At 37.6% G+C, this 15,875-nt stretch overlaps 3 protein-coding genes across 3 annotated transcripts; 2 read left to right on the forward strand and 1 right to left on the reverse strand.

The window, feature by feature from the left end:
* Positions 1-584: 584 nt before the first annotated feature.
* EV154DRAFT_401774 (uncharacterized protein) lies at positions 585-2,716 on the reverse strand (the record flags this gene model as incomplete). Its single annotated transcript, XM_051595293.1, has 7 exons — positions 585-634; positions 708-980; positions 1,392-1,470; positions 1,867-1,979; positions 2,032-2,257; positions 2,315-2,511; positions 2,632-2,716. Coding segments are annotated over 7 exons (1,023 nt in total), but the record flags the coding sequence as incomplete, so codon positions are not given.
* A 763-nt stretch (positions 2,717-3,479) lies between these two features.
* Positions 3,480-4,566, forward strand: EV154DRAFT_549670 (uncharacterized protein). The gene is made up of 3 exons (XM_051604879.1): positions 3,480-3,767; positions 3,803-4,006; positions 4,124-4,566. Exons 1-3 carry the CDS (start codon positions 3,556-3,558, stop codon positions 4,218-4,220), a joined length of 513 nt encoding a protein of 170 aa, XP_051460174.1. The 5' UTR covers positions 3,480-3,555; the 3' UTR covers positions 4,221-4,566.
* A 1,424-nt stretch (positions 4,567-5,990) lies between these two features.
* On the forward strand, positions 5,991-7,307 carry EV154DRAFT_131930 (uncharacterized protein). Its single transcript, XM_051594023.1, has one exon. It carries the CDS (start codon positions 6,076-6,078, stop codon positions 7,108-7,110), a length of 1,035 nt encoding a protein of 344 aa, XP_051460175.1. The 5' UTR covers positions 5,991-6,075; the 3' UTR covers positions 7,111-7,307.
* Positions 7,308-15,875: the final 8,568 nt, after the last annotated feature.

Below are 15,875 nucleotides of genomic sequence, written 5' to 3' on the forward strand. Positions count from 1 at the left end.
CGCTATATTACACAAGATTGACTCCAGAATCTTATTACTCACGGGCTCGGGGGGAGAAAAACACAATTTATTTTTATTTTAAACATACACATTGAATTATCTTATTTTGGTTGATGGTCTGCAGATGATGGATAGCCCAAAGTAGGCTCAATAAGACTGTTAGGAACAGAAGGAGAATACGCAACATGGGGTGAAGCTGAGGACGGTGACGCTTGTTGCGGGGGAATACCCGTAGCCGTCATTTGAGCTAATAGCTGTGCTAGAGCCGGATTGCCATTTGCTGCTGTACTTATTAAAGCTGCAATATTTGGCTGCTCGGGTAACTGATGCTTCTGCTGCTGCTGCTGTTGTGGTGGTGGTGGAGGGGGAAGCGATGCTGGCATCATTGTCGGGGTTGCGTTCACATTTAACCCGTTTACTAAAGTAGCTAATAATTGGGGTATGGTAGGCTGGTTGTTCACAGCAGGAGAAGCAACAGTGCCATTTGATTTGGGTTGTATCATGTTATATAAAGAAGCAAGGGTATTCATATCAATGGCAGGTGCCTGGGGAGGTGGAGGTGGTGCAATTGGTGTCTGGGGATAAGCACGGCGAATAATACTCACAGCCTCAATTGCCGTAACACTATCATATTCTAATAATAATGATAAAAAAGGGTGTTAAGTATTCGACAACTCTTATGTATATAAAAACAAAAGAACGGTTACCATCATATCTCACGCCTTGTCCATTTTCAGCGGGAGCAAATACTTGAAGGTAAATCTTGGTTATGAGTTCGTTATGACGATCAATCATGACAATAGCTTTTACACCTTCAAGGATCATTTGCTTTACGATGGATTCGCGTGATTCCTTAGTATAAGGTAAAGTAATAGATGACGCACGAATGTGGTTAGATGAAAATACGCGTTCAATATAATCGGTATATCCATAAGCTACATTATCCCATGCCACGATTTGAACGGTTGGGACCTCGTTACCTTGACGCGCAGGAATCAATGGAACTGGGAGTGATGGGACAACAGGAGCAGCAGTCGTATAATTACGCGTAGGGGATCGAAGCATAGGATCATTATAACGAGGGACATAACCTCGTCCTTCCTCTTTGACATCATTATAGCGAGGAGTGTAAGAGTCACTTCGAACTTCCTCTTTAACAACATTATAACGAGGAGTGTAAGAATCGCTTCGTACTTCCTCTTTGATTTCGTTAAAGCGAGGGGCATAAGGGGCATCATTATAACGCGGCACATAAGAATTTCTGCCATCATCCGTGGCTTCATTATAACGAGGATTATATGAATTTCTACCGTCATTCATGGGCTGATCATTATACCGGGGATTATAAGAATTTCTACCTGTGTCAGCATTACCTCTATTATAGTTATTACTATTATTATTATTATTGTATCCACGGTTTTCTTCTTGATGTTGCATTTGCTGGTGATGGTACTGTTGTTGCTGATGGTTCTGTTGTTGTTGTTGGTGGTGTTGATGCTGCTGGTATTGCTGATGCTGCTGTTGTTGTTGTTGTTGTTGTTGACGTCCATAATCATTTTGTTGATTACGACCACCATTAAAATCATTTCGATTGGCTTGTGAAAAATCGTTTTGTCTGCCATAGTCATTTGGCTGATTGCGTCCGTAATCTGGTCTATAATCATTATTTCTACCACGATCCATGTTTCTATTATTATCAGCACGACGACGTGGAATAGTAGTAGTAGTAGGAGGAGGAGTAGACTGCTGGAAACGAAGAGGGGGAGCAGGAGGAGATGCGTTACGAGCATTATAAGGATCGTACTGCTCTTGTCTTACACCTCTGGCGCGAGGATCAAAATTTCTCTGTACACTATTTCTTCTAACATTAGCATTACGTGGAGGCTCTTCAACAGGAGCAGGTTCTCTAGCATTTGGTTCCCGTACATCTCTTTCTGCGGCACGAGCAAAAAATGGCTTTCTTTTACATATCTCCAAGTCTGTATAAATAAAGTTAGTACAAGATGATTAATATTCAGATAAGAGACTTACCTAGAACAATGCCGTGAAATGGCTTTCCGTTTTCTACCTGGACAGCTTGAGCACAAGCCTCTGGATTCTCGAAATGAACAAAACCAAAGGGAGTTTTCTGGACGACTTCAAGAACCTCACCATACTTGCTAAAGTAGTTCATAACATCTTGTTTATCGATAAATTTTGGCAATTGACGTACCAACATACGGGACTCAGGTTTAACAGTACTCCAATCAATATCTCTCTTTGACAATATTTGACGATCGATTTTAATATTATCTATATCAGCATTCTGGTTTACATCCTGAATGGATTCTCTTGCTTCAATAGCTTTACGTTTAAAGTTATTTTTACTACGATCAGAACCGCGTCGCTTAGAAAGTAACGAATACTCATCAAACTCATCTAATACTCGTTCTCGTTTTCGGCCACCATGATTGCTTTGTTCTTCCTCGTCCATAATATTACTTTCATCTTGTTCGTTGTCATTACTAATAACTTCAGGATTATATTTATATTTATAATCTTGACCATCTGCAGTACTGTCTTGGTTTGTTGAGGGAGCTTTATTTTCAAACGCCTCAATAGTAGTAGTAGTAGTAGGAGTAGTAGTGGTACTATTGTTCGCAGGGGTATTATCATCACTAACTGTAGAATTATTCGCAAATAATGCCGAAAAGAAGTCATCTACAACAGACTTTTTGGCAATCGCAGTATCATTCCCGTTAGGTTCTGTCATTTTTTTTTTATCTGGTCTTTTTTTTTTCTCGCTGGTTTTTTCTTTCTTTCTTTCAAATAAAAAGTTGTAAAAGTAAATATGAAAATATATATAAAAAAAAGCAAATGTTCGTTCCCTTTTCTTTTGCTTTGTAATGTGTGAAAAAAAGAAGAGATGAGCAAAGTAATCAACGCACTAGAAAACAATAATAAACGAAAATTTTTGCTGCTGGGGAAAGCAGTCGTTCAGCGATATCATTGGCTGAGAAAAGCGTTTGATAGATATTTTTTATTTCTTAGCTCGTTGATAAATCAACAAATACGTGGCCGCTTTACAAGATAAAGTATCACGATTTGTCTGCTGGAAGGGGCATAGGTTCTGTTTTGGCTGAATTAAAAAAAATCGGGGCCAGTCTTTCTTGACCATCAACAATGCAATAAAGTTAAAGTTACTCTCTAAATAGAACCCATTTGATTGCACCATCACTAAAATAGGCTTGCATTGTATTCTCTATTTTGCTCTAAGTAGAACTATCTTGTACTTAAAGGCCTCGATTCATAGTGATTACTGGCAATGTGTCTATGTTGGGAACTCCTAAATATAGAAACAAAATGTTATTTCTGCTAACATGATGAAACCTATGACCAAAATAAGGCGATGTATGATCAAAAATAAATGAAAATCCAAAGTGTAAAAATCGGACTTTTAAGTTCTGAAAATGTCCGTTTTAACGAAAATTTTTAGTTGAGTGAGGTCACGCGAAAAAACATTACGTCGTCAAAATAATTATTACGTTTCCTTTTTTCTTTTTTTCTTTTAATCGAATGTCGATACAATGGGCAGCTTGGGTGTCTGCGTCTCTCTCAACAGATTCAGCAGATGTTGACAACCGGGGTGATATTCTCTTGGGGTACCAAAATTTGGGTGGGAGAATCATTGTTATGGCGCTGAACACTCTTCTAACTTGCACTCCCTTGCCTCATGGGTTTGGACAACTACTTGTTGCTGGAGCATTTAACCAGGGCGTTTGCGGCCGGTAGCGTTAGATAGTGATATTACCGTTGTATCTAGATGGAACTGGCTTGGGTGTCTGCGTCTCTCTCAACAGATTCAGCAGATGTTGACAACCGGGGTGATATTCTCTTGGGGTACCAAAATTTGGGCGGGAGAATCATTGTTATGGCGCCAGACCATTCTGCTGACTTGCACTCCCTTGCCTCATGGGTTTGGACAACTACTTGTTGCTGGAGCATTTAACCAGGGCGTTTGCGGCCGGTAGCGTTGGCAGAATGGGATTGTCCATTTTCTCAAGGGTTTTTTATGGTGGAACATTTTCGGTACGTATTATTTCGAATATAGATGGCTACTCAATCATCTGTTTATTATTATTAGATTTTCTTATGAATATGCAAGATCAGACTTTTTTCCTGAGGATGTTGGCTCTGTTAAAAAAGGTTCAGATAAAATTGTGAAAAGGATTTACTTGTAGTTGTACAATCTTTGTGATCAATTACCTAAAACAAGACGCTTGGGACTATGTAGCAAAGCAAAGTCAAGCGAAAAATATTCAGCGATGTTGAAACGCTTAGTTCAAGAATCATAGAAAAAAGTGAGGCGATTTCGTTTCAATACTTGCAACAATTTATTCAAAATTCTGTTAATCAGTTGGATAACTGCCTTAATCAAGATTATATCTCGGGGCTTCCTTGGACTCGATCAAAGAGCTGACCATGCTAGTTTTATATTCTGACCATTCCCAAAAGACCAATCCATACATTTTTAAAGGTCGATCACCTTTTTCAATAAAAAAAAAAGTTTACTAGTAGCAATGGAACGACTGTAGTTTTATTAGATGACATTTATTTTTTGGTTGTAGACATTAAATTTTCTTAAAATGACAAAATTTACCGTTCTCACTAACATGGGTTGTATTTTAATCGTCCAAGTTATTTAATAGTCAATATAAAAACTAATGCACGTTTATCTCGTACAGAACGTTCATTGTTCAAATAAAAGATGGCCAGTGATTCTAAAAATGAGAATTACACCGACAAATCAGTAGAGGGTTGAACAAGTTTATCGAGAATCATGTCCATGGATAGTGTCAGTTCCTTTCTTACTAGAAAGTATATATATTTTTATGTTAAAAGGTCGGTTTTTTTATTATTATTATTATATTACCTTCTAGGTGGACCTTTACTGTACTCTCTTTTTATTCTATCGAATTGCTCAGGATGATATCTTTTGACATTGTTGAGGATATCATAGTTTATCATAATAAAAGAATTGTCACATTACATAATAGAATGGATAATCATGTATTTATAAGGGATTATAGAATTTCATTTCTGTACTTGCTTTGTTTTTCATTTATACTTCTCTTATTATATTCGATTATCACAGAAGTCAAGACAAATAGAAAAATCAGGTCCCAAATTAAAGACAACACACATGTGGATATAAAGGGAAATTTTGGCGCGTGTAAATACTTATGAACCGAATAATACTACTTATGGGATTATAATATTTTATTAAATGTCGTTATAAATTTTGACTTGGCCTAAAGCTATCATTACCAAAACCCAATAATATCAGATGTGTGATAAATCGATGATAATTTAGGAAAAATGACAAGTAAGATTAACCAGATTGCAAAAATTAACTGAACTTTTATTAACATAAAATTTAGGGTCCTTTATATATATATTGAATTCGACCTCCTTCTTAGACAGGGCTAGATGACAGGCAAGATTATGACTGACACGCCATATCTTGAAAGTAAGTAATCCAATGATAATCATATAATAGAAGAAAGAGTGGTACACGTTTCTGTAATAGGTTTGTAGTGTCACTTGACGCGTACATTTAAAAGTCATCAAAGTACATTCAAAAATTTATCGTGTTTGTACTTTTAAACCTCGTTTGTCATTGGCCACCGCTAATCGGATTAGTACAATTTATTAATAATGTCTTTTTATAATAGAGAGGAATGGGCAATAGAGAGGAATGGGCAATTTTTTCCAATTTACACATTCGGAGTATGAATATTACGTCATATGTGTAAATACACACTATTTCCAAACTACCGTTTTTGTAAACGCACTTTATGAGAGATTACATCACAATTTCTTACTTTATTTGCCTTTTTCTCTTTTTAAACACTTTTTAACATAAAATGTCTCAAATCCTTTACTTATATGCTACCATACGTACTTACGAGGACTATATCAATACACTCGAAGAAAGACTCAACGAAGAGGACGAATTATTAGCCCGTTTGGAGCATAACGAAACGAATTACGCGTTGCATAATCGACAAAAACTAGATATTTCTACATTGAGCAATGAAGTATGTAAATCTTTGTTTAGATTTACTTTCAGAGAGCTTAAATTGGTATCCAGAGCCTGAAAATGAAGAGTACTATGCTGGTGTGGGTGCCATTACAAGAGATGATCCCAGTATCAATCCTCAGATCTTGTTCGAAACAGTTAGCATGGAGAAGACTGGTATTCACATTTATGATATTGATCAAGATGAAGATCTTCAACAAGTAGTGGAATCAAATCAATCTGTAGTTGAAACTGGTCGCCATAATAGAAACAATGGTGTACAAAATCTTCTGGGTTTAGGTAGAATTTTGTATATGGATGACACAGAAGTTAAAAGAGAGGTGATCAACAAAGCCAGACGAGAACGCTACCCAAGCGCATCTCTTAACACTCCTCTTCCCCGGTTAGCAAGAGAAAACTCTTTCTTCGTCGAAGATATTACCAACGAGCATAGCAATTCATCCGACTCAGATGCAGAGTCAAGCAACACTCGTCCCCCTTCATCATCTCCAATTACACCTGATGCCAATATTCGTACTTCTGTTAATTCCAATCCTGTCACGCCAAACCCGTCAGTATCTAACCCTTCCACATCCAATTGTTCCTCACCCCATCGTCCCTCCTCCAATCGTTCCTCATCCAATATCTCTAACCCTCGCGCCACTTCCATTCATTCTGACTCAAGCAACAACGCCCCTTCTTTGGTCACCAATAATGTTGCCAATAAGTCTACCTTGGATCCAATTGAAATAATTCAACAAATTGCCAGTAATGCTCAGTCTTCCATTCATAAATTTATGCAAACAATAATGGCATTGGGAGTCCAAGAGCGCGAACAAAGACAAATCGATCGTGATGCTTTTTTGACGAGACTGGAAGAGAGTAGAAGAGCTACCTTGAATGAAATGGCTGAAAGAAGACGAGAATTGATGCGCGAGAGACATGCCTTGTATGAAGAGTCGGCTGAAAAAAGAAGAAAGCATTTGGAAGAAACTTTTGAAAAGTATCACATGTTAACAAATATTCGTTCTAACAACGAAAACAATTAGATTTTTTTTTCTTTTCATAATAAAACCGTTCTCGTAAAGTATTTTTCTTGACTGAGCATCTACAGTTGACAAATATTATCTTGCTTTCTAACTAAAACTTGCCTCAAAATAATACGATAAATTGTAAGTTTTAATATGATAATAAATAAGAAAGAAAAAAAAACCGTGCATAAATAAAAAACAACGTGCATAAATAAAACAAATTTATGCATCTTCATCTGAATGTGAAAAATCAGCTTCGTCTTCTTCCTGATCGGATGTCGCCAAAAGATTGGCTTGTTCGACTTACCTTAAGGATTCCAAAAGAGTGTTACCGTGAGCTATAGCTAGTCTTTTGAGATCACGTAAAGCAGCAGTGGTCAGCCTCGTAGGTTGTAATGTAGGATCTGATGGATGAGCGGGTACTACATTATTGGGGAGAGGTGTAGGATTTTGAAGAGATATTTCAACATCATCTCTTCTACGTATTGTCGTTGCACTGATAAACGCAGCTTATTCCAAATTACCAGCTTCAAAAGATTCTTCAATGTCACACTGGTCAATACACACATTGTGCAAAACACAACAAGCCAGAATTGTTTTTTCTATTCGCTTGATGTCAAGCATGTAAAGATGTTTCCATAAAAATCTCCACCTAGATGTCAAGGCCCCAAATGCATGCTCAATTTTAATTCTTGAGCTAGAAAGAACAGCATTAAAATCCTTGTATAATTGTAAAGAATTGTCGTTAGTTGAAAAGGGTGTGACCAAGTTTGGGAGAAGAGGGTAAGCTGAATCTACAAAGTGGTTTTACAATTGAGTCATTTATCAGTAAAAACGTATTATATATGACTAACGTATACACACCTCCCAAAATGAAAGTATTTTCAGGACACCATCGAGCACCGTCTGTCAGCATATTATGGTATAGAACACTGCTTGTAAAAACCCTGGCATCATGGTTTCGTCCTTTAAATGTATTGGTTAAAACTGTCAGAAACAGAACAAGAACAGAAAGAAGACTACTTGGTGACACGAGAGTCAGAGTGAAAATGATAAATAAAGAAGTTTATTTCAGAGAAGGGGGAGGGGTTAGGACTAAGATCCAGAATAACGTTTTTCTAATAAATAACTAGCATCTATTTATACTATTTCTTATACATGGGAAAAGCTACGATGGGTTTAAATTATAGATTAACAAGGGACTTTACGGAACAGATATCATGAGCAGATTATTTGACAAGGATGAGTAATTGAGATTCGACGAGTAATAGCAGGCTGGATTTAGTTGACATTGAATAATTAGATGGTTCGGGGAATATCTCTGATTTGACACGGGCGGGAAAACTGGATTGGGATATGAAGTAATAGATGATCGGAAAAAGGTTTACTAAGGTTGAGTCAGACAAGAGGCGGGAAATATATTGGAATACAGATTGGTGGTAGGTTTTACAAGGAATTCAGAAAGCGGGCAAGATATACAGATATGATTTTGGGTACAAGGTTTTACAGGGAGTTTGGTAGCGGACAAGGTATACTGATATTAGATTTTAGGACAAGGTTTCACAAGGGTTTAAAATCAAGGCATGATCTAGGACATGATGAAATGAGTTCATGACAGTCGCTCCCTCTTTACGGTCGAGCAACTGTGAGACTCTTTTCACATGGTCGGGTTGGGTGCAAGGTATGAAATTTCTTGATAGCTGATTTACAATGGGTAAGATTTTTTGTAGGTTCCCAAGTTCTATCCATGGTGCTATAGCCTTTCCAGTGTACCAAGTATTGTAAGTTATTTCTATTGAATCTTGAATCTACAATGTAGTCCACTTCGTATTCTTGATGTTCATCTACGATTATAGGTGGTAATTCACGAATGGGGCGACCAGGGATTTTATCAGGCTTATACGGTTCTAGAAGGTTTACGTGAAACACTGGGTGTATACGCATCGTTGGAGGTAGGTCCAATTTGTACGCACGGGATCCAACTAATGCTACAATCCTGAACGGCCCTAGACGCTTGTAGTCTAGTTTACCAGTTGGGCGTTGTGATTTGATGTTTTTTGATGAGAGCCAAACCTTGTCATTGATTTTGTAATTGGGACCTGGTTGTACGTGTCTATTATAAAATTCCGTATGCTTTTCTTGGGCTAGTCCAATATTGAATTTCATTTCTTGGTGTAAGTCATGAATATTTTGTAAGCGGACGTCTGCAGGGGATTTATCTTGATCGGACCTTGGTAGTGTTACTGACATTCGTGGGTGATATCCATATACTGCATAAAAAGGAGTGGTATTTGTTGATGAATGTTTTGCATTGTTATAGGCAAATTGTGCTATGGGTAAATAATCACTCCAGTCAGATTGTTGGTAGTTGATGTAACATCGTAAGTATTGTTCAAGTATAGAGTTGATACGTTCTGTTTGACCATCCGTTTGTGGGTGAAAAGCAGTGGACAATTTTTGTGTGACTTTTAATCCTTTCATGACAGACCTTGTGAATAATGACGTGAAGGTAACTCCACGGTCAGAGATTACGCTATCGGGGGTTCCAAAATGACAAAAGACATGAGTGATAAACAGACGTGATGTTTCTTCTGCATTGACTTGATTTGTAGTGGGTATGAACAATGCCATTTTACTGAAGCGATCGACAAACACGCAAATTGCCGTGTAGTTTTTGGACGGTGGAAGTTGGGTTATAAAATCAACTGATATGGATGTCCAAGGTGAGTCCGGGATTGGTAGAGGTTGTAGAAGTCCATATGGTTTGTGATGGCTATTTTTGTTTCTGATACACGTTTCGCAACCAGAAACATAGTCCTTGATGTAGGTACGCATACCGGGCCAGTAATAATTTCTTGATACCATATCATACGTCTTTGCGATACCAAAATGTCCAGCGGCAGGTGTATCATGACATTCTTCTAAAATAATTCTTTTTACATCGTCAACATGAGGTACACATATTTTTCCTTCATGAAATAAAATATTATCGTTAAAGCTGTATTTGGTCTCAGCCTTATTTTCAGGAGATGTTTTGACTGTGTTGATAATTGGTCCAAAATAAGAGTCTTCAGGTAATGCAAGGATGATTTTCGGCAGGATAGGATTTGTTTCGAGGTCAATGGGTACGGAGATAACAGAGTTTAAAAATAATTTTGGGTCTAGCAAGGTCATATTAGTTTTTCCACGAGAGTCACCCCCCTCAAAAGGGCGGTCTTTACGAGAGAGCGCATCAGCAGCAGCATTGTGCTTGGCAGCACGGTAAACAATGAGGTAGTTGAAATCACCAAGAATCTCAGCCCAGCGAACTTGTCGGCGACTGAGGTTGCGAGTAGTTGAAAAGTACTCTAAATTTTTGTGATCCGTCAAAACAATGGTTGCATCTGATGAAAATTCCAAGTAGTGTCGCCAATGTTTGAAAGCAGCAACAATAGCCAGAAGTTCCTTATCGTATATCTGGTAGTTAAGTTCAGCCGGAAGAAGTTTTCGTGAATAAAAAGCGATTGGATGGTTATAGCCATCGGGACCAGTCTGGCTACATACGGCACCAAGAGCAAAGTCAGAAGCGTCGGTCTCGATTATGCAAGGTAACTGTGGGTTAAAATGGAGTAGTACTGGATTACTAACAATACGATTCTTGAGATCATTAAAGGCGTTGATGGCAGAGCTATCCCAACGAAAAGGAACATCCTTTTTAAGTAAGCTAGTCAATGGGACACATAGTTTGGAATAATTTGCAATAAATCGTTTGTAAAAATTTGTCAATCCGAGGAAAACTTGAATATCGTGGACACTGGTGAGATCTTTCCAGTCTTTAATTGCATCAACCTTTTCTGGATCCATTGAGATATGATTGGGGGTAATAACAAAACCAAGAAATTGTACACTCTTCACGTCGAATTCGCATTTTTCCAATTTTAGAGAGAGTTGAGCATCCTTTAGCTTCTGTAACACCAGACGTACATGATTCGTGTGTTCCTCCGGATTGCTGGAAAAAATAAGAATATCATCGAGATAAACAACGACAAAAGAGTCTAGATATTGTCGCAGGGTGTCGTTGACTAGAGCTTGAAAAGAGCCAGGAGCATTACAAAGACCAAAAGGCATGACACGATATTGAAAATGACCATAACGGGTACGAAAAGCAGTTTTCCATTCATGACCTTTAGCTATACGAAGAAGATTATATGCACCACGCATATCAAGTTTGGTAAATATAGCCCCAGTATGTAGACGATCTAAAGTTTCGCTTATAAGTGGTAGGGGACATCGGTTTGGAATAGTGATTTTGTTAAGACTGCGGTAATCAATAACAGGGCGAAGAGAGCCATCCTTTTTCTTGACAAAGAAAACAGGAGCACCAGCAGGAGACTCAGATCTTTCAATAAATCCTTTGGTTAAATTTTCTTGAATATATTCATACAATGTGTCCATTTCTATTTTTGATAGGTTGTATAAGGGTCCAAAAGTCACTTCACTACCGGTCTTGATAGGGATGGTATGGTCATAGGGTCTATGCGGGGGTAGTCGATCAGCTTCTTTTTTTGAAAATACAATACTAAAATCTTGATATTTATTTGGTAACAGTTGTGTCGTGATGTTTTCATATTTGTTTGTGTTTATGGCGCAAATAATAGGTGCAGATTTTGGTTGTGGAACGTTAAAATGTTTTAAAATCGGTGTATTGAGTTGTTTTGCAAGTTTTTCCCTTTTTTCTTTTTTCTCGTTCATTTTTAAAAAGTCATAAGAATACTCAGAAGAATGATTTATTTCATTGGAAGAAGTAAAAATATTATCTGTATGTGAAGGGGTTACAAAGGTTGTACTATCGTTAATCGAGTCACTAATTTTTTCATCGTCAATTGTAATCACATCGGTCGTTGTTGTATCTAGTTTAGTGGCGAGGCATCCACGAAGAAGACAGGTCATCACCATCGTTCCGGACTTCCAGTCAAAAGCAGGGTTGTGGCGTACTAGCCAATCTTGACCGAGAATAATAGGGTGAGCAGCAGAGTCGAGGTGCTTCAAAGTAATATATTCTTGGTGGTGTGTATCGTTAATTTTCATAAATAAAGAAGATTCTTTATCTGTCGTATGTACGGAGTTGTCTGCTAATTTGTATGAGGTCGGTATACCAGTATGATAGGGGAGACCGCTTTGAGTTACGATGTTGGATGAGATGAACGAACTAGAGCTTCCAGAGTCGACGAGAGCAAAAACAGAGACACAAATACCGCTAATAGATACTGTTACAGGTATAACAATGAGACCCGATACTTCGCTTTCAGTAACGTAATTAATGTCGAGAGCATTGGATTTGTTGATACTTTCCTGTTTTTTGGATACTTGATGTAAATACTGTACCAATAATTTGTCTTTTGGGGTTTTTACGGCCTTCACTAAATTTAACTGGGGGTCGATGCTTGTAATAGCGTGTAATTGGGTGTCGGTTTCCAAGTTGGTTTCATCATATGATTCATTAGTTAATATGGTTGATATTGTTCCAAAGTTAGATCGATGGGGTTGGTTATTTATCTTGTTTGGGCAGGCAGCTGTAAAATGTCCAGGAAGTCCACAGTATAGGCATAGATTATTTTTACGTCGTCTATCTTTTTCCTCAGGTGAAATAGGGCCACGACGAATGTTGTTGTTGTGGGGTGAATAGGATTGTGTTTTGTTTTCCGTTTTAATTTCGTACGTGGGATAACCGACATGATTGATTTCCATTGGGGTAGGTTGAGTGGGTTGAGGTTGTCTAATGATTCGAGTTGGTGATTGTTGTTTTTGTTGTACTCTTGCATAATGTCGATTATCAATTTCAATTGCCTTAGCTATCATCTTGTTCAATTCCTTAATGGGTGAGAGTCGGGCAAGTTCATCTTTAACATGGTCCTTAAGGTTCAGCACGAATTGAGATACCAAGGCATCGTTGTTCCAAGTCAATTGCATGCTCAATCTTCGGAAGTCTGTTGCGTATCGAGCTACAGAGCCCACTTGTCGCAGGGCACGGATAGATGATTCAGAATTAATAATTGGATTAGAGTCACCAAAGGCGTCATATAGGATTTGTTTGAAGTTTTTATAATCGTTTAAAATTTCCAATTCTTTATCAGTGTCGATATCTTTGATAAATGGTTCAATGTATGAAAGGGCATTTCCTGCTAAACAACCAATGGTGTAGAGAACCTTCTTGTTGTCCGAAGCAAAACGTACGTCGTCGGCAGCAAATACAACTGAGAGTTGAGAAAAAAATGAATTTATGTACGACGTTTGACCAGTGAAAGGTACGGGAGGTTTGATACGGATGGAATTTGTTTGTTGGGTTACGGATTTATGTTGATAATTTTCGGCTATATATGCATGGATCTCTGCACCTAGATCGGCTACATGTTGTTGACAGTTGCTGATAATAGTTGCAGTGTTGGATTCAATGGCATGGAGTCGTCGAGCAAGATTGTTAATTATGTCATTTGCGGACATGTTTTGGGTTTCTAATTTTGGTAATTCAGTTTCTTCAATAATGGAGACCCGATGTAGGAGTTGCTTGAGTGTTTCGATTTGCTCTTCGGTCAATTCAGGCATAGTGGCAAATCTTTATTGGAGACGAGGTTAAACAAGAAACAGGGAACAGGGAACACGGCAAAGAAACGAGGTAAAAGGTAAAGAGGACCAAGTAGTTAGGTTTTTGATTCTGGATAATGTCAGAAACAGAACAAGAACAGAAAGAAGACTACTTGGTGACACGAGAGTCAGAGTGAAAATGATAAATAAAGAAGTTTATTTCAGAGAAGGGGGAGGGGTTAGGACTAAGATCCAGAATAACGTTTTTCTAATAAATAACTAGCATCTATTTATACTATTTCTTATACATGGGAAAAGCTACGATGGGTTTAAATTATAGATTAACAAGGGACTTTACGGAACAGATATCATGAGCAGATTATTTGACAAGGATGAGTAATTGAGATTCGACGAGTAATAGCAGGCTGGATTTAGTTGACATTGAATAATTAGATGGTTCGGGGAATATCTCTGATTTGACACGGGCGGGAAAACTGGATTGGGATATGAAGTAATAGATGATCGGAAAAAGGTTTACTAAGGTTGAGTCAGACAAGAGGCGGGAAATATATTGGAATACAGATTGGTGGTAGGTTTTACAAGGAATTCAGAAAGCGGGCAAGATATACAGATATGATTTTGGGTACAAGGTTTTACAGGGAGTTTGGTAGCGGACAAGGTATACTGATATTAGATTTTAGGACAAGGTTTCACAAGGGTTTAAAATCAAGGCATGATCTAGGACATGATGAAATGAGTTCATGACAAAAACTGTAGGCAAAAACAAAGACACTGAGCGTCTATTCAAGACATACACTTACCGGAATGCCCTGTTTTTGCATACATAAATCTGCACCTTGCATCACACACAGCAGTTAAATTCATTGATTCGTTGTTCTTACGATGCACATGGGCATTTCCATTTACTGATGGCTTCTGGATGGTGACAAGCTTACCGTCAATACATCCGAGAATTCCTTTTAATCTCATGTTATTGGGTCCACCCAGTTCATAAAACTCTTCAGAATTTTTCAAAGCTCTTGCAGAATTACCGATAGGCCAAGAAATTACTTCGTTGCGCATATCTACCATGGCATTAATAAACCTTTCCGTGAAGTTTCTATATGATCCTGCTGAAACACCCAAAGTAACCTCTGCAATGCGGTATCCAAAATGTGTATTCGCAAATCTCCACAAAACACAAGCAACCTGAATTTCTACACTATATCCTCCTTGTACAATTTATCCGGCATAGTGAGAGGGGTTACTTAAACGAGCGACCAGCCATTGAAAAGTTTTTTTGTTGATTCGGTAATGCGCTCTATAACTTTTACGACTTTTAGGATTATCGTTTAAATTGGGATGTTTTACAGTCTGTTTGGGATGGAGATAAAAATGTAAATTAAGGTAACAAAAGAAAATACTGTTAGAACTGTGTATATCTTTTATTTCGAGAAAATTTAGATTAGGGAATTCTACTAGCAAAAACTACAGGTATTCATACTAAATGATTAGATGGCTTTCGGATAATATATGTGACGCGTTAGAGGAATATGATATAATGTTATACGTAATGTCTGTTTAAATAAATATGTTATGAAGTAATTCCTGCTGTGGTGATCTGCTATATTGTTGTTACATTAAATAAATCCATATCTATGACATCAATACATTAAGAATGATTAAGGAATCAATTACCCAATATAGATAGTTAGTACTATCATATCACAGGGTTACAAGAACACAGTGACTAAGGCTTACTAAAGATATGGAAGTACAATGTGTCTAAGATGACAGTAATTCCAAGTGTAACATATTTACAAAATAAGCAGTTAAAGGTAACAGGATACACACTGGGAAAATGATAACAACTTCAAAGATACACTAAAGATAGTGGGACAGCAGATAGTCTTTTTTTATATAAATACTTGTTCATTTTATTTCATAATAAAGACAATCTTATAAGCAGTCTCAAATTATTCATAAACTGCCTTATAATTTTTACTTACCTCAAAACACAACAAGAGCTTCTGGAGTTGTACAGGATGCTGATGTAATTGGATGTAATAATTCCGGAATAAAACTTTTGGTAAGGCGAGTAGTAATAGAGCGTTTCAGAAAGGAAGGCGAAGATTCACCTGTTTCCCTCCAAAATTTTTGTGCTCGTAAAGAGTCATTGGTGGACATTTCCTCTTGTAGTCCCTGAATTTTCGCTTCCACTT

The sequence above is a fragment of the Mucor mucedo genome (assembly GCF_025094135.1).
Source record: "Mucor mucedo strain NRRL 3635 chromosome Unknown EV154scaffold_22, whole genome shotgun sequence".
Classification (NCBI taxonomy): Eukaryota; Fungi; Mucoromycota; class Mucoromycetes; order Mucorales; family Mucoraceae; genus Mucor; species Mucor mucedo.